Source organism: Lissotriton helveticus, chromosome 2_1, assembly GCF_964261635.1.
Source record: "Lissotriton helveticus chromosome 2_1, aLisHel1.1, whole genome shotgun sequence".
In the NCBI taxonomy this organism is placed as follows: Eukaryota; Metazoa; Chordata; class Amphibia; order Caudata; family Salamandridae; genus Lissotriton; species Lissotriton helveticus.
Window position 1 is genome coordinate 1,676,875,640 of NC_136059.1, and position 27,574 is coordinate 1,676,903,213.

Below are 27,574 nucleotides of genomic sequence, written 5' to 3' on the forward strand. Positions count from 1 at the left end.
CCTTCTGCCTGTTTGCTGCTCGACGCGTTGTCTGGTCACTTGCCGGCTGGCTAGTGGCCTCCTAGACGACTAACTTTGAAATCTTCACTGCTGGTCTGGTTACTCCAGACTGGCCCTTGCTCCCTTCCAAAAGAGGAGCACCCCGGACCCTCCTGGTCCACTCCAGACGCTGTTTGCACTCACCGCGTGGGTTGCCTTTGCCAAGGCCTGTTGACTCCAAATCCGGATCCGACACCGCTGACAGCGAGAGCCTGCGTGGGACAGCTCGTGCCTCTATCCTGGTCGTCGAAGACACCTCCTGGTCCACGTGGCTGCAGAGACAAGCGTCCACTCTTCACCTGATCGCGACAACAGCACCTGGTTCCTTCCTGGTTCCACACCGGTCACTGGCTAGTGACTTTGAACACTGTCCCCTCTGCTTTCAGGTCCTCTTCTTCCTCGATCCACCGGTGGATCGCACCGGACATCTTCCTCCTGGTCGCCTGCAGCATCTTTTCCTCCAGGCTCCATAGACTTCAACGCAGAAACCCGACACGACTTCGCACCTATGCGCCCGTGGGTGAGGTAACAAGAGCATTTCGGTGCTCAAGGGTAGCTTGACTCTCCTAGTGTCCAGATTCACAGTCGTTTTAGTCCTAACCAGTCAGGATTGTCCGTACTCACCTTTTTCTTGAACTGTCCTGAATAGACGTTGTTATGCATCCCGCGTGTGAGTTCACACTCTGCACACACGTCCTGTGGGCCTCCTATTACTTACCTGAGGTTAGGATAGTGTAGTCCCTGCGAACCTACAGCCTCTGGAGAGCTCCATTCCTTCTATCGATTTCCTTATACCATTTACTTAGTATATGGTTTGTCGTGCCCCTAGGGCCCCTGGAATTTTGTGCAACTTATCGTATTTTTCCTAAGTGATTGTCATGTGCTTAGCCCTCTGACCTCATAAAGAGTTCAGAGGTGTTTGTTATTAATAAATATACTCTTTATTTTCATAACAACCTGTGTGGTGTCCTTTCATCTGGTATTCAAGGGGTTATATGTAGTAAAACAGCTGGCTTCACATGCCAAAAGAGTTTAGCCTAAGACTGCTTTGTCCATGCTACCATTAGGATAGCTGGTCTATAAGGTTGACTTACAACCAATCACCATAAGGGTTGTTTTGGACTGATACAAGGTGATCACTAGAACTAGTGAGCATCATATATCAGGCCAACTTCTCACAACTATGGCCCCTTTACTCTCCCCTCCTGTATTACGCGTCGTCTAAGCATGCAGTGAGTTTTCATTCTGTTGCCCCCTCTGTCGCCTTGTTAGTCAAGTAGTTTTGGTACAGGCCCCAGAAGTTCTTAGGTCTACTAGTGGGGGGTTGTAGTTCACTATAATTTTCCGACTGCGTGCAGCAATATAGCATGTCGGTCGCCCAGCGCTTGGGAGTGGGCAATGGGCCTCTCATCCAGCAGCATGCTAGCACCCGGCGTGCCACAAGCAAGCCCATGTCTACCAGGCGTCTGATCGCTCTAGGAAGATTTTTGGTGTACCCTAATAGGGCAATCAGTGGGTCAGGCGTGATATCTACCTCCGTCAGTCCGCTAATATCAGCAAATATGCTCCTCCAGTAGTCCCATATACCCGGGCATTGCCATGCGGGAAGTAGGAAGTCTGGGGCTCCACACCTCTCGCAGCGATCCGAGTCCCTCAGGCCATATCTGCAGAGTCTAGCCGGGGTGTTTTATACCCTATTTAAGAATTTGAAATGAACCAGTCTATGCCTGCCATTAAGTGATACTTTCTTAGTAATAGTACAGCAATATCGCCATGTGTCGTCGTCCATCAGAGTGTCTTAGTCAGCCTGCCATGCTAAGCGCGCCTTTGAGTATGTTTGGTACTTATGCGTCTGTTGTAGTTTATATATATTAGACAACAGTTTCCGGGGGTTAGCAGTTTTGAGTACATAAGTAAGTTCAGGGACCTCAGGGGGCTCTGCCATGTCTCCGCCCAGTAGGTCCCCGAGAGCGCGGCGCACCCTGTGGTACTGAAAATGTGTAAGAAGTGAGGGCGTGTTGCTATTTCCCAGGGCCTGCTACCAAGTTTTCGCCACCCCATCAGTGAATAGGTCTCCCGCTGTCTTTACGTTCAGTGTATGTAAAGCAGCAATTACACCCTTGTCCTTAAGCGGGGCAGCTATCTGGCCCAGTCTACTGGCATCTCCGGCGAGTATAATAACGCGCCATTTTGCATGTGTAAGAGACTGTGCCATGTGTGATTCGTGGCGGTTATAGAATCTAATGTGCCTGTTCTGCGGTCAGTCCGTTCGAATATCGTGTAAGGGAGTGAGTCAGGGCTAACAGAGTGTTTCCATGCGAACATGCGGTATGTTCCTGTCTCCATGCAACCAAGTGTGTAGGTGTGATGCCTGTGCTACACGGTAGTATACCTCAAAATCCGGGGCTCCGAATCCCCCCCATAGAGTAAGGCATAGTAAGTGTCGTCCATCGGACACGTGGCTGTCCACCCGCCCAGGCCTGCTTGACCATCTGTTGTTGTAGTCTCGCGAAGAATATCTTGGGGAGTACCATTGGGATGGTCATGAACAGGAATAGAAAACTAGGGAGCACTACCATCCTCATTATAGAAATGCGCCCCATCAAGGACAGTGGAAGTTTGCTCCAGGCTATTACATCGTCTTCCAACTTACTGACAGCTGTGCCATAGTTGGCTCTAAATAGGGTTTCCGCGTCCGTGTGCAGCTGGATTCCCAGATATCGGACCGTATCTGTGGTCCACTGTAGTGGGTATTCCATTGGCGTGGGCTTGGTAATCTGTGTCAGTGGAAAGACAGGCGATTTAGTCCAGTTGACCCTCAGGCCAGAGAGCGCCCCGAATCGGACCACCTCTCTGAGTACCGATGTTAGGTTGTTATCGGGGTCTCGCACATAAAGTAAGGTGTCGTCAGCGTACATTGACACTATGATTTTGTATCCCGGGAATCCTATGCCTTCACTACCGTGATACTCTCGTAGGGCGCACGCCAGTGGCTCGGCGACAAGGGCGTAGAGTAGGGGCGAGAGGGGGCACCCCTGCCTCGTACCTCTACTGATGGTGAAAGAGTCCGTGACCAGGTCTCCAATGCGGAGCCGAGCCTGTGGGCCATGATACAATGCCCCCAGCATTTGTAGGAAAGGCTGCCCTACTCCCATCCGCTGCAGTACCTTACGCATGAAAGGCCATTCCACCGAGTCAAAGGCTTTTTCCATATCGAGAAACACTCCCAGCGCCTGCCTATCCTGTCGAACATGTTGTATAGTGCCCAGGACCGTTCGTATATTACAGACTAGGTTCCTACCGGGAATAAATACGGCCTGCTCTGGAGCCACAAGACCTTCAGCAAGTAGCGCTAGACGGGTGGCCAGTACCTTGGCGAAAAGTTTGGTGTCTGTGTTTAAGAGCGAGAGGGGTCTATATGAGCTGCATTCTTCATGGGGCTTTCCCGGTTTCAGTATCGCACCCAGGAGTGCCTCTCTCATAGACTGAGGCATACTGCTCTCCACGCATATGTCATCGAAGAGTCGACAAGTGCGGGAGCAGTTGGTTCTTGAAGGTTTTGTCGAAGCCTGCCGTGAGACCGTTTGCTCCCGGGGCGCTGCCCGATCTCAAGCTGGCTAGTGCGTCGAGTATCTCATCCTTTTCTATGGGATGCATGAGGAATTTTCTGTCCGAATTAGACAATGTAGGGATGTCAATGTGGCCTAAGTAGTCATCAATGTCGTCCTCCAGATCACCGCATCTGGAGGAGTACAACTCAGAGTAGTAGTCCTTGAAAACTTCCGCTATGTCCCTCTCGTCCGTGAGCTGGTTCTCAGCCGCGGAATTCACAACTGTTATGTGCTGTCGTCGCTTCGCACCTTTCATAAGATTGGCTAGAACCGAGCTTGGTCGTTCTCCCTCACCGTAAACTCTAGCTGTGGCATACTTGCCCATGTGTCTGACCTCCCTATCTGCCTCTTCGTGGTATTCTGCGAGTAAGGTCTTAATCTCTTCCACCGCAGTGGCGTCAGCTAGGTCGCTCTGTCTACGCTCCTGCCTGCCCAATTGATTCTCCAGGTCAGCCAGTCTCCGCCGTATGGTTTTGAGTATGCCCGAGTGCTTTGACATCGCTACCCCCCGGATGTATACCCTTAAGGCCTCCCAAACCACCTGGAAGCTGTCCACCAAGCCTGTTGGTTTCGAAAAACACGTCTATTGCCTCGGCCAGCTCCCCTCTAAATATAGGGTCCAGTAGAGAGTTGGGTGGGAACCTCCACGTAAATGGCGGTATGGACTTGCCTGGGATGCGCAATTCCAGTAATACTGGCGAATGATCAGACAGCGTTCTGGGCAGCACTCTACAGTCTTTGATACGGTCCAAGTGAGAGGAGGGGGCTAGCCAGTAATATATCTTAGTATGTACATTGTGATACGCTGAGTAATGCGTGTACCCTCCATGCTGTGGATTGCGAGAACGCCACACGTCTCCCAAGCCCAGGCATGTCATTGCGCTTTGTAGTTCCAGGGCCGCAGCAGTCGGTCTGCGAGGTGGGCCGGTAGACCTATCTAGGGACGGATCTATGTTTAGGTTGAAGTCTCCACCCCATAGTAGCACATTACTCTGGTCTAAACATTTGATCTTAGCTGCTAGGGATTTATAGAAGTCCGGTGAGTCAAAGTTGGGGCCATAGGCGTTGACTATAGTGAAATCAATGACAGTGTTGTAGCATCTAGAGATAACAAATCTGCCCTCAGTGTCCGTCTCTAGTGTTTGTATCTGCAATTTGGACCTAGGGTTCACCCATATCAAAACTCCTCTGGCACTGGAGGTGAATCACGCCGCAGAAACATTGCCCGCAAGCCCCCTGCTCTTGAGTATGTGACTGTGTCGGGAGGTGCGTCTCCTGAAGCAAAGCTATGTCTATATGTTGGTGCTGCAGGTAGCTTAGGACCTTCCTGACCTTGCGGTGGTCGTTGAGGCCGCGAACGTTCCAAGTTAGTGCTTTTAATCTAGGCATTTGCCGTGGCTCGGTATCTGTGACTGGTTCAGCCATAGCACTGTATTAATAGGTGTATATGAGGCATGCTAATGTTTGGCTGTGAAATCTGGATATATGGAGATTTCTGAGCCTTCATATTGCAGAGTTTTTTTCTCCCGGGTGACACTCAGGGCAGTGTCCCTATCTCTATAATTCAATAGTTTTGCAGTGATCGGTCTCGGGGGAAGCCCTGGGCTAGGTCGTGGGCCCAGAGAGCGGTGCACCCTCTCCACAATGAATCGCGGCGAAAAGACGTCCGCTCCAAGCAGTGAAGTGAGGAGCTTCTCAACAAAAAGCTCCATTTTACCAGTCTGCGTCGTCTCCGCAATTCCTGTGATGCGTATGTTAGAGCGGCGGGAGCGGGCCTCCGACTTGTCTTGCATCACCTGTAGGAGCTTACCCATCTGTTTGCGGTCTTTGCCCACCTCAGTTTGGGCTTCCTCCACCTCCGTAAGGCGCCGCTCCGACATATCCATGCGCTCGGCATGTTTATCCACTCTCTCTGCCATGCGGTCCATCCGATGGGTTAGGGCGTCAATCTTGGTGCCTATGGACGCCATACTGTCCTGCAGTCCCTTCTCCATTGTGACTAGTAGGGCCTTAATATCAGAGTATATAGTTCCTTCAGCACCTCTGGGTGCTGGTGCTGTGTCCGCATCCTGGGCCTCAGTAGATTTAGGTCGTCGGCCCTCAAAGAGGAGTTTGCCCTGGGTTTTGTCTCCTTTGCCCATGGTGGGAGCTGGCACCAGGCTTCTCAAGGTCCAGATTCACTGCACGGGCGGCGACAGTTATGGCGTGACCTTTGTGCTTTCCCCCAGCAGTATTCCGCCGCATGACTGCGCTGATATGTCGGAGTGCAACTTGACCTCTTCAGCCTACGATATACGTCGTTGTGCAGGCCTGGAGCCCCCGTCCACTCTCCGCTGTGTTGCACAGTTCCAGCCGTTCCCCTTACGTTCCTATATTATACAGGTGGCACCCTCCTGAATTGTGAGGGCTCACCTGGGTGTATCACCGCTGCTTGCAAAGGGGCTCCAAGTGAATCCCACTGCTGCTCTGAGGTGTCCTTAGGCTTTGCAGGAAGCAGCCAGGGGAAGCAGTCTGTTCAGTCCCCCTCTTGCGCTTCGGGTCACAGCTGGGGGGGAGAGCGGGGAGGAAATCTGCGCCCTGAGTTGCAGATGGGGCAAATTTATAAGGGAGCCCCCAGGAGGTCCAGCTCACCTTCGTGGATACCCTCGCCGGTTCGCCACCTCGCGCCGTCCCACGCAGGCGCTGTCTTTTTGTAGGCTGTTCTCAGCCCAGTCCGCTCCCTCTCAGTGCCCCCCGGCCTGCCCCAGAGTTCGCCGCTGTGCTCAGGCCCTCGAGGGATCAGGGCGCCGCTACGTGGCCGCACGTCTGGTCACGTCGACCGGCGTGCCTGTTACTAGAGGCCGGGGATTCGCGGCCTTGTCAGCCTGCAGCCGCACCTCTTTGTTTCTGGCTTTGTACGGGTCTGGTCCTTTTGGATTCGCCCGTGCCCGGCACCGGAGCTCTTCCGCAGCCCGATGGGGAGTTTCCCGCCTTCAAATCTTCGTTGAGGTAGGATTATTGCAGGATATTAGGAGCGATGGCAAAATGGAGGTACAAATCGACCTAATAAACCGCATCGTCGGACACATTTCAGGCATAAATACTAAGTTGGACCATATGGCAGCCCTTATGCCCAGGAGGGTAGACAGGGTACAACACACAGACGCCTCACAGCCAAGCTGTGTATGTGGTAAATTGGTGGACAAATTGTCAAACCTACTCGATATCCTAAAAGATATTCTGGGGGCAGTACAGTCATCAATAGGGAACAACAAAAACATGAGCCCCAGTGGGGTCAAGGAGGCGGAAGAGGAAAACGGGAGTCTAAATGAATTTAAAGAACTAAGTATAAACAACGACCTGGAACAAGAGGCAAAAAAGACAAACGAGGAATGTTTAGACCAGAGAGTTCGCCAAATTGATGCTAAAGAAAGCGCAAATGATATTTTAAAAAATACAAAGCGCGCGAGAAAGGGTAGGGTCCAGCTCAAGGAGTCACTCCCGACAAATGATCATAGTTATCCTATCTTTAACCAAACAACATCAAAGAAAGAGAAATGATCAATGGAAAAAATTCATTAAACCTTTCATATAAGGCTCTAGATCACTCTAATCAGTTAAGAGTGGAGAATGGGTGCAACTCTCAAATTGAATTATTGAGCCCCCCAATTCTTACCAAGTCAGTCAGTCACAAGGAAGAAAAAGCCTAAATTCACAAAAATGCAAAACCAAACAGCAACTGGGTAAAGACCAGACCCAAGTTAAAGGTGATAAAAAGCCACCTTGCCAAAAGGACCTTGGAGAGCGGGCAGAAATGATACAGGGGGCAGATGAAAGCCCAATATATAAAGATAGAGGAGCAAAGCGAGATACGGGGACCCAAAACTCGCCTAAGAATGAGGAAAAACAAACTATTGGAGGAGACAAAATCACCCCATGGCAACCCGCAAAAGAAAAAAGCGAAGATCAAAGTGTAAGAATGTCTATAATAATAAAGATAAACGAAAACGGGAGATCATGTAAGCTGCCACAAATAGAACAGCACTTAGAGTCTACACAAGTATCAACGCATACAAAGAGTGATAAACTTGAAGATGCCAAAACAGAAGGAAACAAGTTAAACACAGTTAGGCCTATTGCCCTTATTTCTCAACCAAGTAGATCGATCAATACAAATGGAGAAATAATAAAAAACAATCAAGGGTAAAAAGTAAAAAGAAAACTCAGTAGCCCAAATACAAGGAGAAACCCCTGAAAAACTGCCATTTGTACCAGAATAGCATACAACTGGCGGACAAGACTTCTTGAATCGAGGAAACATAATGCAGCTTTTCAAAGAAATTCCAGAATTAGAAGAAATATCACAAGATCTTCTATCTGTAGAGTTTAAAACCAACGTAAACAACCCAGACGTAGAGGAGTCCTTGACTACTTGGTCCTCAAAGGCCGTAGTAGACCGGATATATGCCACGAGTCTGACATTTGTAGAATGGGCCATTGGGCTGAGACATCATAAACGGAAAAAATATCCATTCCCCCTTTTAAAAACCATCAAAAATCAAAAGCAGGAAACGGAAGTTGGAAATAACCGGAAGTCTTGCCTAAAGAGCGCGCGTTCTGTAACTCTGCAAAAAATATCACAAGGAATAAAGAGACAGGTAACCTCAGAGGAACAAGGAAGTAGGCTGGAAAAGAGCATTGACTGGTCTTGGGGTCCCTAAGTCCTTAAGTAATAAGCGCTCCTAACCAGCATAAAAGGCCAAACGAGGATAAAAAAATCCCTGCAGCAGATACCACTTTGTAATGAAAAGGAATCGGGGGAAACTCATAAAGTTTGGGATGAATCCAGCATGTTGAATTCAAATATGATCAGCATCTGTTCTTGGAATGTCCATGGCTTCAAAAATATGGGGCAAGACCATGAAACAGCGAAATTCTTGGAACATGAATTAATATTACTCCAAGAAACTTGGAACCTGAGCCCAGTATCAATCCCCGGTTACATAGACTTCCATATCTTAGCTGAAAAATTTTCAAACTTTGGGCACCCGAGAGGAGGTTTTACAACATACATTACACAACACTATGGATGGCAAGTGGAAGAAATAGATACTGGAGTAAACTGGTTGCAAGCAACAAAACTCACAAGGAAAATCAACTCAAATTTACATAATCATAACTTATTAGTGCTTAACGTGTATGTACACCCGGACAAAAAACTGAAGAAGGAAAGACTTACAACATTAATGACCCTGATCCGAGTGCTACAAAAGTCACATGAATTGTATTCCTTGATCATCTCTGGAGACTTTAACAGCAATTTAGTAAAGGATAATTATATAATCCAAGAATTTGGAGAGTTGGGTCTGTCAATTTTGAATGGAAATGCAAACGGGGTTAGATCTCCAGCAATAACTTTAAGTGGAAAACGGCAATCAACAATAGACTTCACAATAATCAGCAGCAACCTGGTGCAGAAGGTAACCACATTTACGGCCGGGCAACGCATAGAAAGTGACCATTTTCCATTAATTTAAAAAATCAACATTTTTGCTAACAAAACTCAAAAAATAAACACCGTAATTCAATACACCGAAAAATTTAATCTATGGAAACTGAAATGGGGTGGAAAATATATAAAATCAATAATGGATAAATTTAAAAATCACTTGCTTGCAATATCTACCAAAGACAAAGAAAAGCCCATAAAAACTTGGGAATATCTATGTGATGCTTTAACCAGAAATCCTCCAGCCCCGAATTCGAATAATGGAAGAATCAATACCGGAAAGAAACCATGGTTTAACCTCACCCTCCGGGAGGAAAAAAGGAAAATCTTACGTGAAGTCCAAAAATAAGCTGTAATGAAGAAAAATGGAAAGAATCAAGATGAGGAGAAATTAAAGCCCCCTGGAAAAAATTATAAGATGCTGCTGGGTAAAGCAAAAAAATCATACCAAGAAGGAATCTGGACAAAACTACTACTTGCCGGTAAAAACAAAAATGGCCGATCATTTTGGGGCATTATGAACAAACTGACAAAAGGCAACCAATTAAGACAAGAGGCAGGAATTGGAGAAAATAATTGGATCCAGCATGTCAAAAACATGTTTATTGGCAGGGAGCAGGAACAAAAGTGGCATAGTAAAAAAGAGTGCGAAACATGTGCCAAAAACAGGGAACACGCAAAAACTTTTTTTAAAACGAAAGAAATTCCGCTGGAAGATATCAGTACACCACAACTGGGCAAAGAGAACTCGCCCAAAGAAAACATTGGCAACGATAACGCTACACCATCAAAAATATTAGAAGACACAGTACCAGTTCCAGACACCCTGGTAACCATTAAACAGCTAAAAGGAATAATAAAACGTCTAAAAACAGAGGGTGCGGCAGGCCCAAATGGGCTTCCAAATGCTCTTTTTAAATACTCCCCCGAGTACTGGGCAGAATATCTAACACCACTGTTTAACTTGATTTACAGTCAAAACAAGATGCCCAAGTCTTGGAAAGGGAATATGATACATCCGATTTTCAAGCAGGGTGACTATAAGGAGCCCTGAAACTACAGGCTGATATCGCTGATCGATGTGGAGGTAAAACTATATGGATCATGCTTGTTGCTACACCTCCAAGATTGGATGGAGGAAACAAACATAATTCCCATGTTCCAAACAGGTTTCAGGCCAAGGACAGGCACTTTAACAAATTTGACTACCTTGGAACTCCTAAAGGAAAAGGCAGAAAAAAAGAAGACCAGATTGTTTGCTTGTTTTATAGATTTGCGAGCAGCTTTCGACAGGGTGAATCGAAATCAATTGTGGGAAAAATTAAGATCATGGGGGCTACCGAAGAACCTATTGGAGGCAATAATAGGCTTGTACAGTGACACCTGGGCAAGAGTCAAACTGTGAGACGGATGCAGCATCACTGCCGAAATCAGTACGCAACAGGGCTTAAAACAAGGTTGCGTCCTGGCCCCTAGCTTGTTTAATCTTTACATGGCAGACATTGTCAAACACATGCAGGTAGGGGAAGGACACCCACCGAATTTGGCAAACACTCCGATTCCTTTTCTACAATACGCTGACGATATTGTCGTGCTGAGCCAAACCCCAATAGGGCTTCAAAGAATGATTAACATCCTTGTTACGTACCTGGAGCACGAAAGTTTGGAATTGAATAAAGAGAAGACCAAGGTGGTCTGCTTAGTAGACCCCAAAAAATCGACCTTTAGATGGTATGCAAATGGAACCCAAATAAAGGAGGAAGCGTCTTACAAATATTTAGGTCTAAAATTGGGACGAGGACCGACCCACAAAGAACACAAAATAGACCTAAAGGCGAAAATACATTCCTTGATCTATGCACACAGGTTACTATACAAAAAATTGAGTTGCCCAAACTATACCCATCTTTTAAAGGTGATGGAATCCCAGACCTTACCCACCTTGTCATACGCACTGGTCACCTGGTGTGGCAAAGAGGCGGGGCTGTTGAACAATTCACAAACAAATGTATACAAAGCGGTTTTTAACCTCCCAAAATCAGCCTTGCCAGCACAGGTTCGTCTAGGATTTGGCCTGCAGAACCAGAAGTTTCGTGGAGTGAGTAGTTTCGTTAAACTTTGTCACAAAATACGTCTGTCAGTAGAAGGTTCACTGGACAGCCTGTGTTGGAAAGAAATTGAAAACCAGCTGAAACAAACCACTCTCAAGCGGTTGGAGATTTCTTGAACAAATCCTTGAGGGGGTTAGGAATACAATCGACATGGGATTCTATCCCAGACAGAACCAGACAAGACCAAAAAGGATTTGTCTTCCTTTTTGGAAGACAAATCAATAACCTCCAAACGTCGACATGGGTGGACAGTGATTAATTCACACGCCTTGATAAAAGTCCCAGCCTTATTTAGAAAGTCACTTCAACATGACACTAAAGCAGAGATATATAGAACATCGGCTGGGCGTACACCTTTCGAAGGATCTGCAACCACCCTGGCAAGGTAGTCACACAGACTTTCATTGTCGCCTATGTGGTTACCAAAATGAAATGCTACCCCACCTGCTATGCGTATGCCCAGCTCTTATGGATCTAAGGAGACGGCTTTTAAAAGACATTTTCAATAAATTGAACATTCGCACATGCAGGCAAGCCGTAATTAGATGGCTGGAGTGATCGTCTCCCGTGTTGGCTTGTAGGGGGGTCAAATATATGAGAAAAGTACAATCTCTCCTACGACAAGCAGAACTTGGGGAAAAAAGTAAAGTTGAAAACGGCAAACCCAACGCTTGATAGATAAATTTCAGCAAGGGTGAAAACATGCCACTAAAGAGCAGGAAAAATGGACTGACTTTAGAAGACTAAACTTAATATTGTATAAGCCTTCCAAATGAACTCTATGATTTTAAGCACAAGAAATGGGTAAAATTTACGAGATGAAATGCCTTACGCCATACGTATTATAAAATGTGTGAAAATTTTAAGGAATATCTTTCTACTGTATTTTGTAATGATTTTAAATAATTGGAAACAATAAAACCTTTTGACTTTGACTTTTGACTATTCTCCTCCCTGAGTTTAGGATTGCGGTCAGTCAACACCGCATGCCTCTTGGGCCGCTACACCCACTCTCTGTGGGATACGGTTGCTGACGTGCTGCCAGAATGCCCGGTGGAGGTCCGGGCGAAACTCAGCCAAGCCCTTGTGGAGGGTTGAGATGCGGCGCGTTATTCCATCCGGTGTGGACTGGACACTACTGACTCACTAGGCAGAGCGATGGCAAAGACGGTGGCGATTCGTCGCCACGCCTGGTTGAGGTCTGCCAATTTCTCAGCTGATGTCCAAAAGACACTTATGTACATGCCGTTCGATGGCCGTCGCCTCTTCGGCGAGAAAGCAGACCATGTGCTCGAGCGCTTTAAGGACTCCAGGGCTACGGCCAAGTCCTTGGGCCTCTCGGCCACGCGCCAGCAAACTGCTGCTTTTCGCCCCTTTCGTGGCCAAGGAAGGGGCGCCCCCACACGTCCTGCCAGCCACGGGCCGCAGACTACCATCCAGCCCGGTGGCGGACGTGGAAACCGCCGTGGCGGCGGTTGGGGAAAACGGCGAGGCCAGTCCACACCTACCCCTGCAGCATCCGCCTCAAAACCCTCCTAGTCCGTGCTTTCAGGCCCATGTGACGCCAGTGGGGGGCAGGGTTCGCCATCACCACCTCCACTGGCGCACTGTCACATCGGACAGGTGGGTGCTGCAAATCGTCCGAATGTTCTACTCCCTCCCCTTCGAGGCGACCCCTCCAGCCATGCCACAGCAGTACCATCGCGTGTCGGGGAATCACTTGCAACTTCTGGAAGAGGAAGTTACGTCCCTCTTGGCCAAGGGGGCCATCGAGCGCGTTCCTGGGCCAGAAGTAGGGTGTGGTTGTTACTCCCACTACTTTCTGGTTCCCAAGAAGGGCAAAGGGGGCCTACGCCCTATCTTGGACCTACGGAACTGAAGGTTTCTTGCAGGCGCGCAGAGCGGGCATGGCGCAAAGCCTATTCCAGCTCTAAGAAAGTCTTATATCAGGCAACAGTGAAGGTGTACCATCGGGCGGTGTGTAGAACCCGTGCCGCTTTTTATGCGACACAATTCAGGAACAGTTCGAACCCGGCAAAGGCTATCTTTAAGGTATTGAAAGACCTCACTGCCAAAAAAGTTACAACATCACACCAGAGCTCTGTGGAGCACTGTGAAAAGTTGGCAGAGTTTTTCCTGGAAAAGGTGAATGCCATCTACCGAGCCTTTCCTGTGGTCGTTCCCTCGGCGATTACATCTTCTAAGCCACCACCATCTGAGGGACTATGTTCTCTACCTTTGTTAAACTCTGATAGCCTAGGCACTTTGGCCCGCAGAGTGAAGTCTGGGTCCCCTGAGGATCCACTTTGCCCTGAAGTGTTCAAGGACCTTGCGGCACATGACATCTCCCCGCTTTGTTCCTTGGTCAATGCGTCACTTACATCTGGCGTAGTTCCACTGAAGTGGAAGCGAGCCATGGTTCGTCCGATCCTGAAGAAACCTAGCCTGGATGGGAGCAAGCCGGAGAGCTATCGGCCTATTTCACTCTTGCCGTGGCCGGCTAAGGTGATGGAGGCACACGTAAATGCCGCCCTCTCGGAACATCTCCGTCGAGCTGATATACTCGACGCCACGCAGAATGGGTTCAGGGCAGGTCATAGCACGGAGACGGCTCTGCTCTACATGGTGGAGCACCTTCGCTCCGTGCTTGACGCGGGACAAACGGCAGCGCTGGTGCTATTAGATCTAAGCGCTGCCTTTGACACCGTCTCGCACCCTATCCTTCTGCAGCGTTTAGAGGAGGCTGGTGTTACCGGCACTGCTCTCGACTGGTTCCGGTCGTTCCTAACCAACCGGGCCTTTAGCGTGACCGTCCCACCTTATCAGTCAAAATTTCTTCCGTTGAACCTGGGCGTCCCCCAAGGCTCCTCGCTGAGTCCTACGCTGTTCAATCTGTACGTAAGGCCGCTAGCTGAGGTTGTCAAACAATGGGGTATGACCATGGTGTCATATGCCGATGACACCCAGCTAGCGGTCACGATCAGCGGGGATGCTGAAGTCGACGCCCCTAGGTTTCAACAAGGACTGAGGGCGGTCGCTAGCTGGATGACGCTCAATTGTCTCCAGCTAAACGCTAGTAAGACCGAGGTGATGGTATTTGGTAGGCAACCGGAACTGTGGGGAGAGAGATGGTGGCCGGAGGAGTTGGGTTCTGCTCCCATCCCAGTCGCCGAGCTTAAGAACCTCGGGGTCTGGTTGGACCCTTCCCTTACGTTTGCATGCCACACTAAACGCACGGCTGCTTGTTGCTTCGGCATCTTGCGTGGGCTCCGTCCGGTGCTAAAGTTCTTCGATGCCCCCACTCGGCAACTTATGATCCAAGCTACCGTCATCTCCAGGCTGGATTATGCTAGTTCTTTGCTGGCCGGGTTGAACGTGGCTGAGATCGGGCGCCTGCAACGGATCCAGAATGCAGCAGCGAGAGCGGTGGTAGGCCTTCCAAGATTCTGTCCTACCTCCAGCACCATACGAGCGCTGCATTGGCTCCCGGTGGCGCAGCGGATTCAGTTTAAGGTCCTCTGCGTCGCCTATAAGATCTTGAAGGGGTCCCCGGCAACGATCCTTACGACCCTCATGGCCAACTACATCCCAGCACGACCCTTAAGATCGGCAGACCTCGAATTGGCCGTGGTACCGCGCTTTAAGCGAGCCAGGGCCGGTGGACGCTCATTTCGAGTGCGGGCCGCTGCTTTGTGGAACTCCTTACCCCCGGCAATTCGCGCTATGAGCGATTTGCTTTCTTTTCGTCGCGCCGTGAAAACATTTTTATTCCCTTAGTCATTTTGCTTGTGCTGTTTTTATTTAGTTGTGTTGTGTAGCTGCCTTGTCGGGCGCCAGGACGCTCCTTAGCTGGATCATCTGTGCGCCTAATAAAAACCACATAACATAACATAACATAACGGAACGTCAATGGCTTCCTCCGGAAGGAGATGTTCAAGATGCTGACTTTGGCTCAGGTCTTAGCTACCCTAGACCCAGGAGACTGGATGGTAGCGTTGGACTTGCAGAACGTCTATTTCGACATCGCCGTCCTGCCGGCCCACCGGCGTTACCTGCGGTTCACGGTAGGCCATGAGCACTTTCAGTTTACCGTGCTACCCTTCAGCCTTACCAGCGCCCCACGGGTGTTCACGAATGTGATGGCGGTGGTCGCAGCTCATCTGCGCAGGTTAGGGGTTTCAGTCTTCCCCTACCTCGACGACTGGTTGTTGAAGGCGGGCTCGCCCCAGACAGTCGTCAGCCACCTCCAGACTACGGCTGACCTCCTGCACCTGCTGGGTTTCTCCATCAATGTGCCGATGTCAAACCCGTCTCCCTCTCAGAACCTCCTCTTCATCGGAGCGGTTCTAGACTCTGCGCAGGTTCGGCTTTATCCTCCCGAACAGCGGGTTCGGGATATTCAGGCTCTGATTCCGATCTTTCAGCCTTTATCCCGAATCTCGGTCAGGTTGACGCTACGGCTTCTGGCCTCCTGCATCCTTCTGGTGCATCACGCCCGGTGGCGGTTACGGGCTCTGCAGTGGGACCTGACGTTTCAGTGGGCCCAGCATCAGGGCAACTTGTCTGACCACGTCTTGATCTCGGAGGGCACTGCAAGACAGTTGCAGTGGTGGCTCACGGACTGCGATTGGGTCAGCGGCAGATCCCTCTCCCTACCCCAACCGGAGCACGTAGTTGTGACGGACGCGTCCCTCCAGTGCTGGGGCGGCCACATGGGAGAGGCGGAGATCAGAGGCCTCTGGTCTCCGGTGGAGTCCCGGCTCCACATCAACCTTCTGGAGCTGCGGGCGATCCGGCTTGCACTGAAGGCATTCCTCCCTTCTGTCCGAGGGAGTGTAGTGCAGGTGTTCACGGACAACACCACCGCCATGTGGTACTGCAACAAACAGGGCGGGGTGGGGTCGTGGACCCTATGCCAGGAGGCTCTGCGCCTCTGGCAGTGGCTGGAACATCAGGGCGTGACCCTAGTGGTTCAACACCTTGCAGGTTCCCGGAACGCCAGGGCGGACAATCTCAGCAGTCGGTGCATGATGGATCACGAATGGCGTCTGAACTCGAACGTGGCGCAGGGCCTCTTTCAGCAGTGGGGAGAGCCTTGGTTAGATCTATTCGCCACAGAAGAGAACGGGCAATGTCATCAGTACTGCGCGTTGGAATTGCCAAAGCGGCACTCGCTCGAAGATTCTTTTCGTCGCGAGTGGAGTTGCGGTCTATTGTACGCCTTTCCGCCTACACCACTTCTGCTCAGAGTGCTGAAGAAAATCGGGCGTGACCGGGCCCAGGTTATCCTTGTGGCTCTGGACTGGGCACCAAGATATTGGTATCCAGAGCTACTCCGCATGTCTGTCGATCCCCCGATTCGTCTGCCTCTTCAGGAGGACCTTCTGTCGCAGCAGCAGGGGACGGTCCTCCACCCGAACCTGTCCAGTCTCCACCTCCATGCTTGGAGATTGAGCGGCGACAGTTGAGGCCATTTGACTTGCCTCCTGAAGTTTGTAATGTGATTCTGGCAGCCAGGCGTCCCTCCACAAAGTCGGTATACGCCTGCAGGTGGAACAGATTTGTGGCATGGTGCACAGCAAAGGCTGTGGATCCACTCTCTGCCCCCCTTTCTGAGGTTCTCCTCTTCCTTCGTTCTCTTGGCCAGCAGGGCTCTGCTCTGGACACTGTCAAGGGCTACCTTTCTGCCTTCTTGAGGCTACCTGATCAGCCTTCTTTGTTCAAGTCCTCGATTGTTAACAGATTCTTGAAGGGCATCACTCATATGTTCCCCCTGTTCCTTTCGTGATGCCCCAGTGGGACTTGAACCTGGTTCTAACTTACCTGATGTGCACTCCTTTTGAGCCGCTCCATAACTGTCCTCTCCGTCTTCTTACACTTAAGACGGCTTTCCTGGTTGCCATCACCTCTGCCAGGAGAGTGAGTGAGCTCCAGGCTCTTTCCTCTACACCTCCTTTCCTTTCTGTTCATCCGGACAAGGTTGTGTGCCAGACAAGCCCTCTTTCCCTCCCAAGGTAGTCACAGCCTTCCACATCGGGCAGTCCATCACCTTGCCCACCTTCTTTCCGCCTCCGCATCCCTCGAAAGAGGAAGAGGCTCCAAAGTCTGGACCAAAAACGTGCGCTCTCATACTATCTGGATCGCACACGCCAGTTCCGGGTGGATGACCAATTCTTTGTTGGTTACGTGGGCGCTAAGAAGGGACCGGCGGTGCACAAACGGACCATCTCTCGTTGGATCGTGTTGTGCATCCACGCGTGCTATTCTTTGGCTAAGAAGGAACCTCCTGTTGGTTTGAGGGCCCATTCCACTCGGGCCACGGCGACTACTACTGCCCTGGGCCGGGGAGTCCCCTTGCAGGACATATGTCAGGCAGCTCCGTGGGCCTCGCTGCACACGTTCACAAGACACTACTGCCTGGACAGCCAAGTCCGGAGGGATGGCTTCTTTGGCCGTTCCGTCCTCCAGGACTTTCTGGTGTGATTATTGGTTAGCAGACCCACCACCGGGGTTGGTATTGCTGGGGTATCTATTCTAAGGTAAGGAATCTATCACTAATGTGCATCTGAAAGAGACACAAGTTACTACTTGTGTAACGATATATCTGTAAGAGACATTAGTTAGTATTAGATTCCTTACCGCCCCACCCATCCTCCCCTTTCTGCAAACCGATATCTAGGGTTAAGGTCATCCCCTTTCAGGGCCCTAGTTTCATGGCACAGGTGTTGGTTTTTACCATGGCTCTACGTTTCAGGCGCGGAAAAGCTGTGTATAAGAACTGACAGCGCGCGGAGGCGTCGTCTAAGTACTCCGACGACATCATCACGGCGCCCACCACACCGACGACGGCCGCGGACGACGCCTACCAACGCGCATGGGTACTGCTACGCAAAAAGTTCCGGATCCAGTCTGATGCCTGGGGATATTCTAGGGTAACAATCTATCACTAACTAACTTGTCTTACAGATATATCGTTACACAAGTAGTAACTTGTGCAACAGGTAAAATCAGGCAAGCTAGACTAATTGTGAGAAGTTGGCCTGATGTGCAGTGCTCACTATTCTAGTGATCACTATATATCAGTCCAAACAACCCTTATTGATGATTGGTTGTAAGTCAACCTTATAGACCAGCTATCCTAGTAGCATGGATACGAGCAGTCTAAGGCTAAGACTCTAGAGGGCGTGTTAAGCCAGCTGTTTTACCATCACATTACCCCTTGAACACCCAGTGAAAGGACACCACACAAGTGTTATGAAAATAAACAATGTATTTATTAGAATCACAACAACCCTGTACTCTTTATGAGGACAGGGTGCTAAGCACACAACAAAACTCTTACGAAAATACTTTTAAGTTAGCACGTTACACAAATGCCCGAGGGGCACGAAAAACCATATACGCTAAAAGTGGAATGCGAATTACTAGCAGGTAAGTAACAGTTCTAATAGGCTTTGGAATCGCTAGGACTGGACTAGGGAATCGTTAGATTACTACTAGGAGGCCCAGGGGACTCGGGTGCAGAGTGTGCACTCTCACGCGGGATGCGGGACAAAGTCTATGGAAGCTAGAATTCACAAAGTTAGTGTTCACGGGCGAACCCGACCTGGTAGGGAGAAAATGACAGTGGATCCTGACCCTTGGATAGTGAGGCTATGCTGGGACACCGGAGTGCCGAAGTTACCTAGCCCAGGGGCTGCAGCTGCATAGGTCTGAAAAGACGTCGGGGATCTCGTTGCCGGACCAGGAGCCTGGAAGGAAGAAGTTGCTGGCAGGCGACCAGTGAAGGAAAGTTCGATGGATCCAAGCCTGGATCAAGGAAGAAGAAAACCTGAAAGCAGAGGGGACCAAGTTCTTGAATCACTAGCCAGTGATTAAGTGGGCACCAGGATGGCACCGGGCGAAGTCACCGCAGTCAGGTGAGTGGGCGCTGCTGGGCTCTGCAGTCTCTCGGACCAGGAGGCGTTGTCGGCGACCAGGATGGAGGTGCGAGCTGTCCCACGGAGGATGAAGTCGTTGGCGTCGAAGTTACCCAGGATTGGGCAACAAGCCTTGGCTAATTCAAGCCCACGCGGTGGACTCAAAATGGCGTCTTGAGTGGACCAGGAGGGTCCAGGGTGCTCCTCTTCTTGGAGGGAGCAAGGGCCAGTCTGGAGCAACCAGACCAGCAGCAGAAATGTCGTCGGGCGTCGTCAGGAAGGCCACAAGCCAACAGGCTAGTAGCCAAACAACGCGGTGAGCAGCGGAAAGCAGAAGGGCCCCACGCAGATCGTGGAGATGCTGGGGGGCTGCTCTTCGGTGCTGGAGCTGCTCAGGGTGGGGGCTTCTCGGACCCCAAAGCACTCACCAGTAGATTACTCGGCGGGCTTGCTGGAAAGAAGTCGTGCAGTCTTGCAGATGGCCGGTCCCTTGAGGTCTCGTCGCACCCACGGTTCTCAGCTGGGCTGTAGAGGTGGGTAGAGGTCAGAGGTGCCAGGGAAGCCGGTTCTCGTCGAGCTGGGCAGTCGGATTCCGGAGGAAGGACTTACAGCAGACCGCAGTGTTCTTAGATGGTGCCTGCGGATGCAGGGTGACTACTCCTTAGTCACAAGGGAGAAATCTTAGGAAGAAGTCTTGAGTTCCTTTCGCAGAAAGTAGTTTCAGGATTCAAAGATGATCTGATTTGGAAGGGGGCCAGTCTCTACCTTTATCCTGTAAAAAGGGGCTGGCACGCGACTAAGTCCTGCCCTAGGGGTGGGACTAGGAGGGGGGTGGTTACACCCACTTCCTTGGCGGGCTTTTCCCCAGCACAGGGTCTGGAGTGACCCTGGAACTGGTTCCAGCCAGCCTATGCACAGTGAGCACCGGGGTGCCACGTGCAGTCACCTTCCTCTAAAGCCCTGCCTACCTACAATACACAAAACCCTGTCTGGGACGGTGCTGGCACCGCCCCTGGCAGGAAACCCTTTGTCCTTGTCTCCTGCTCTGGGAGGACTCCCAGCAGCAGGAGGGCAGACTTGTGTCTCGGTGGCAGCATCCATTTTGTGGATGCTAAGGCTCTGTCTGACTTTTAACCGGGTTATAGGTTACAGGCATGTCGTGTCCCTCTAGAAGGGTGGAATGCTAACCCCGTCGCCAGAATTGGCGAGGGGTTAGTATTCCAATTCGTTTGACACCTTACTCGACATGTTTTGATAAAGCGATACCAGAGTTGGCACATAACCGCGAGGATTATAATGCACTTAAGAGTATATGGTATGCGATATCATGGAAACGGCTAAGGGATGGATCCCGAAAGCCGCAGACAGGCTCAGCTCGTGCCAGAGCACCATCTCACACGATTCCAAGCACTCTGCCTTCAGGATTGTTAAGGCCTGCCATAGGAGTGACTGATAGGAGATCTGTGTGTCCATTTTTAGGGTTAGATATAGGTATACTATATCTAAAGCAAAGGGTGAGTACACCACCTTGCCCCAGCTGTCGTGCAGCCAGTTGTGTCAGATTTGGATGGCCATCCAGGGGTGGCATAATACATGCTGCAGCCCCTGGTAGGCCCTGGGTACACCTAGGCCCTGGGTACCTAAGGTACACAGTACAGGGACTGATAAGGTGACTCAGTATCCAATTTAGATATGTACCTAAGGTACATGGAATCCATTTTACAGAGAGAGCAGTGGGCCTGAGGTCCTGAACAGCAGGGCCTCAGGTCAACTAAGTCAGAAAACCAGCAAAACACCAGGCAAAAAAGTTGGGGGCAACCATAGTCAGGGGTCAACCTTCCTACACTAATCAACTGCTGATCAACAGTTATATCAATGGCAATCATTCAACTCACTGAGACTTCCTTAATGTGGAGTTATTATTTTTATTTGCCATTTGTATAGTTTGTTTGCCATTTGTATGGACTTCTAGTGCTACTTCCATCATGCATGATAGCACGCTGCCTACGATCACACCTCAGTGGCTTATCACAACTCTGTTACACTCACTGTCTAAAAATGTGTGTACACAAAGATGCTGTTGCTGCACACAGATAAGAATGAGAGGAAACATTTGCTTTCAAAGCACAGAGAAGCTGATTTCTCTATTGGTACCAATGCAGCTTGAGTTCTGAGCCATCAGTGACTTTGCAACTAACAGAGTCCTTTAAGGGAGACCATGTTGCACATCTGTGTTACCTTTGGACTCCAAGGAATCCACAGGGTCCTCCACTTGGGATAACGCTTGTGGTTCTGTCTTCTGCACCACCTGAGCTTCTAGAACCCGCTTTGGGTACTGCTACAAGCAAGGAGTGTAAGATACTGCTTTCTGTGCTGAGAGGCTCTTCATCTCTGGAGTTGTGATGGCAGGGATGTCAAGGCATTTCCCTGTTTGTGAACCATATGGTGGGATCTTTGAATGCCAGGGCAGACTAGTTCAACCAGTGGCACCTGGAGAATCACAAAAGAGAGTGGCACACATATTCCACCAATGGGGAAAATCCTGAATAGATCATTTCAACACTGTCAAAAGCATGCAGGGTCAATGCTTCAGCATGCTGCAGTTTCCAAGGAGACTCTGTGTGAGATGTATTTCAGTTGGAGTGGAGCACTGGACTCCTGTACGTCTTTCTGCCCAGAGTTCAAGGTCAGGAGCAATCCGGCCTTAGTTTTATTGGCTCCAGATTGGCCCAGGAGAGTGGCACATTTGAAACTTCTGGACCTGAGCTTCTGACCCCTATCAGGCTGCTCTTGCAGCTGTAGTGCAGGGTTCTGAACCCGAGCCTGCACAATGTACACCTGTGTTTAGATTGAGCCGCAGCAGTTAGCTGCTTTTGATCTACGTCCTGAGGTTTTGGATATTATCCTTACTGCATGGCTCCCTGTACAAAAGTCCATTTTGGCCGGGACACATTTTTCTGCTGCTGTAGTCTCTACAAAACACCCCGCCGTTGCAAGCCAAACTGTCAAATGTCTCATTGGTTTTTTTTGGGGCCCAGCAAGGATTTGATGTGGCCATCGTTGCGTTATTTGTTGGCCTTTTTGGGCTTGTGTTTACAAGACCTGCTGTCCATGTTTAAATCACCTGTTGTGAGGAGATTCCTAAAAGGTTTAATACATTTCACTCTTTGGGATACCGCAGTCTGATCTCAATCTGGTCCGGACATTACTCATGTGTACTCCTTTCGAGTTGACGTACAGCTGCTCATTTAGTCTTTTGACTCTAAAGACTGTTCCTTGATGCAATTATTTGATCTTAAAGCATTAGAAAGCTTTAGGCTCACCGGGTGCAGCAGCCCTACACCACCTTTATCCCAAACAAACTAGTATTGAGGACCAAGGTGACCTGTTTGGCAAAAGTCATGACTCCTTTAAACGTTCCATCACCGTCCCAAAGCTCTGTAGCCTGCCTCACCCCTCAAAAAAGCAAGAGAGCATTCATCTGTTGGACCTCAAAACAACCTTAAGCTTTTAAATCAATCGCACCAGCGACCATTTGCTGGTTGATCAGATTTTTGTGGGTTTCTCCAGGAAAGGAAAGATAAGGCGGTGCAGAACAGACTTTGTCAAGGTGGATAGCTCTCTACATCAAGAAGATCTGATACGCATTTAACAAGAAGCAGACTCCAGACGGACTTGGGGCTCATTCCAACAGGGCTAAGACTGCTACTACTGCATTGGCACTCAGAGTGCCAGTTTGCTAAATTTGTGTTGCTGTGTCATTTGTTTCCATTCACACATTCACAAAGCACTACTGCCTTGACAACTAGAACTGACCAGGACATTTCGCCTGTATGGTCTGACAGGACTTTTTGTACTGAGCCACTCAACAGAAAGTCCTCTTTCGGAGGTACTTCTCTGAAATCTATTCTAAAGTGGTTAGAAGTATCCATAAGAATAATAAGTTACTTACCTTCTATAACTAGCTTTCTGGTGGGTACTCAGTCTAACTGCAGATTCCTGATTTCCCGGTCGCTACTCTGTTGCTTGAAATGGTCTCTTTTACCATCTAAAATGGTCCCAAACTAGAGATCTGCACAAGGGTACTTTGATTTTTGGGCTCCACATCAGAGCGCAGATAGTCGAGAAACAACCTATCAGCGCACAGTGGTGGTGCTAATATGTGGCTCCGTTCGTCACTTTTGAACGGAACAAAGTCAGTGTCACTACTAGAGGAGGAAGCTAGAGCATTAGGCCAGGAATTCAAGCAATCCGAAATAGCTATGGCCATACACTCACCTAAAGACAACGAAGCACCAGGGCCAGACGGCTACACAGCACCCTTCTACAAAAAGTTCAAAGAACTTCTCGCACCAGTCCTGACAAAAACATTCCACCAATGCGCGAAAGAGGGCACAACAACAGAAACTATTACACAAGCTGATATCATAGTCATCCCCAAAGAAGGCAAGGACACACAATGGCCCAAAAACTACTGCCCCATATCTCTCATCAACTTAGATTGCAAGATATACGCAAAAATACTAGCCACCAGACTCAACAAATTCCTAACGCAACTAATCGGGAACACCCAAGTAGGGTACATGAAATCACGTATGCATGATAACACCAGACTACTATGCCACATGATCGAACACGCCTCAAACTCGACGCACCCAGCCGTAGCTATCACACTTGACGCAGAAAAAGCGTTTGACAGTCTCCTGGCACTTCCTCGAGAAGTGCCTACACCAATACAACGTAGGTACTGAATACACGAAGAAAGTAATGGCGCTATACACAAAACCCATATCAAAGATCGCCATAAACGGAGGATCCTCCGCACCATTCGTACTTGAGAGAGGAACAAGACAGGGTTGCCCGCTATCCCGGCTACTATTCCTACTAGCGCTAGAACCCTTGATCACGGATATCCTAGCGAACAGACAAATCGCAGGAATATCAATAAACAACTCAACAGCTAAAATAGCCGCCTACGCTGATGGCCTTTTAATCCTGACTAACAACCCTGCCAAATCCATACCAGCACTCATGCACACAATAGAAACATATGCCAAACCCTCAGGTTATAAACTCAACAAGGACAAATCCGACTGCATGCCACTCAACGTCCATACCACCAGAGAGGTAATAGATAATATAGGACTGGCGTGGCAACCAAAAGCCATCAAATACCTGGGCATCCAATTCAAAAACAATCTAAGAAGCACTCTAGAATTAAATGAAACAGTGACGCTGACCAAAGTTAAAACCCTGCTGGATTCCTGGTCACCCAAGTTTATCACCTGGTGGGGCTGCATAGAAACAACAAAATGATGGTCACGCCAATAATTAACTATCTTGCAGACATGCTCCCACTGTCCCTTACCGAAGACTTCCACAAAAAATTAGACTTAATGATCAACAAATTTATATGGCAGGGCAAGAAAGCAAGAATAGGCCTATGCAAGCTCAGACTAGCAAAAAAACTAGGCGGGCTAAACATAGCGGACCCAAAAACGTTCCAACTGGCATTCATAGCTAGACAAGGAATGCACTGATTGCTTCCCACCCACGTGGCTAAGCATAGAGAGAACGATCCTAAACAACTCTGCACCACTTACTATACTAACAGCAAACAAACACGCACTCAGCAGCATCCCCATCCTAAGGCTCACAAAAAAAGCGCTACTGACAATAGACTGGAAACTAGAGGTCAGCATCAGATTTTCAAGATGGGAAACACTATGGGCGAACCACAAGATTAAATACAGAGGTAAAACCCTTGACATGAAGGCTTGGAAATGCGCAGACATCCACTTCCCAATTCAACTAGAACGCAATGGAATACCTTACACTTTACACCACCTTAAAGAAGAACACAACTTGCCTGACGTAGAACTTTACAACTTTCTAGCCATCAAAACAGCCCTAACGAAGGCAAGGATTCACAGACAGACCCCCTCTATCTTCCAACTAATGGAGAACATAAACCAAACAGGACACCAAGTCTTGCGTCAAAAAACGGCATATTGGGGAAACCCATCCTAAGACAAAACTGTCACAAGAAGAGCTCCACACCCTGTGGGCTTCCCCTTCTAGGAATATGATATCGCCAGTACTGGCGCAGACAAAATTCTGGCTGTTACACCAGGTCTACTGGACACCAGCAAGACGAGCATCAATAGGACTACTAGACAATGATAGATGCTGGAACTGTGACACAGAAAAGGTAGACCTACAACACATCATTCTCAACTGCACTAAAGTCAAAAACTTCTGGACACGGGTTTTAGCCTTCACCAATGACACACTAGGCAGCAACATTAAGCTCACATTCGCCTCACTAGCCACATCACAGATCTCACAAGAAGTCAATACGCAGGAAGATAAGAACCTCCTTGATTTTCTTCTCAGCACAGCAACAAAAATCATACTCACAAACTGGAAGAATACAGCCAAAGCCACCTTCAAAGGATGACTCAACTGGGTGATCTTCCTAAGGGGCGCGGACACCACCACCCTTAGAAACACGCCAGGTAGACACCACGACCGAGCAATGTGGACCAAACTGGACAAACTCATGGACACCTTCAAACCACCATAGCCACACCTCTTCCACAAACTCAGGCCCACTGACCCCTGATAAACAACGGCCGCATTCCTGTCCGACAAACCGCCCCCACTCTGGGTTTTATGTTTCATGTTTTATGTTTGTATGTCTCTTTGTTCACTTTTATACAAAGGTCAGCGAATAACATCCAAAAAGGTCTGTTACATCTCTTACATGTAACCTGTAAATACCAATAAAAACATCTTTAAAAAAAAGAGCATCCAACAATAAAAGCATTACCATCGGTAAGTAACTTGTTCCTCATGCCTACAGCCTGACCCCAAGTCATTTTCCTTAGCATGAGAAGCTAGACACTGCTACTGTATTACAACTTATTCTTTAGTCTTGTTTTAATTAGCTCCCACAGTTATCGAACAGATTACACATTCATTTGTATACACGTGATTTTAGCAGTTGCTGTTTTATCCCAAACGCAACAAATTTAGGAAAGAAATGTCAGAAAAGTAGGCAAAGGAAAGCCTAATGCATGACTGGAATCTCTTTATGCTCTTTCAAAAATTGTAATCTAGTCCTAGTCTTTTTCGTCCTGTACTTCTGCATTATTTCCCCAGTTTTCTCCAGCTTGAGAATGTAAAGAGTGATTACTGTAATATTTGTTAGAAGTGTTTCTTTTAACTGTTTTTAGCTGTCGGAAGAGCTTAAACAGAAAACGCAAGAAAATGAGCATATCCTGTTGGAGAAAGTTGAACTACAGGAGAGATATACATCAGAGGTGCAACAACTGGAAGAGAAGTTAAAAGCTAGCGATGGTACTCTTAAAACTTTAGAGGGTGAAACATGTAAAGTTATGCAGCAACTCCAGGATCTACATGCTTTTTCTGAAGAGAAACATGAGCTGCAGCAAATGCTAGACATTCTAAGAACAGAAAGAGACCAACTCAGCAATGATGTGCAGAAAAACGTAGAGCAGGTAACACATTGTTTTTTGATCTGTGGTTCAGATTAGATTGCTTTATAGCAAAAGAATGATTTATTCTATTGGCTTGAGGTAATCCTGTAGTCTAGAACTTATTGCAAAGGCTTTGAAAACTTTGGAGTTTTCTTGTTGTTTCAGTACTTTTCACAAACCAAACCATATTTTTTAATTCAATTTTGTGTATTGGATTCTCTCTGGGTGGTAATATTTATAACCTCCAAGAAGGAAGGGGGAGGGAGGAATATCCTAGAGCAGTGGTTCCCAAACTTTTCATTCCTGAGGACCCCTATGGAGTCACTATTGGAAGCCAAGGACCCCCCAAACAATTTGTCCGATTTTAAATTTCAAATTTTAAAACAGCAGTTTGAAAAAAGTAAACACACACTTGTGGACACCAAACAAATACTGGAATCACTAAGGATTTTAATTTATATAGAAAGAATTATCAAAATCTTTTAATGAGATGGTCAGTGCAACATCTCGGCAACTAGCTTTTCAATATTTGGTTCTATTTCTCAGTATGAGGCTCCTACCAGAGGCAGACTGGAAACCCAAAGCCGCCCTGGCAAATGTTGTCAGACCAGTCCCAGTACTTAGTGCAGTGAGTGAGCATGGCCACTGCAAAGCAAACTCTGGGGGGCTCTCCCACCAAGGAAATCTGAAAGAGACACGTTAGTATTAGATTCCTTACCTTACAATATCCCCAGGCGTCGGACTGGATCCGGAAAATTTTGCGTAGCAGTACCCTTGCGCGTCGGTAGGCGTCGTCTGCGGCTCCGCGTCCGTCGTGGGCACCGTGATGACGTCGTCGGAGTACTTAGACGCCGCCTCCGCGTGCTGACGTCAGTTCTTCTTTTTTCCGCGCCAGCAAGCGCAG

The 27,574-nt window shown here is 48.7% G+C and overlaps 1 protein-coding gene across 1 annotated transcript in view; it reads left to right on the forward strand.

Annotated features, from left to right (window-relative positions):
• LOC144818836 (uncharacterized) overlaps positions 1 to 27,574 on the forward strand; it is a 1,999,126-nt gene that overhangs the window by 885,838 nt on the left and 1,085,714 nt on the right. Inside the window, 1 exon segment of the mRNA XM_078676624.1 lies at positions 26,407 to 26,691. Within this exon segment, the coding sequence (XP_078532750.1) occupies positions 26,407 to 26,691 (285 nt within the window).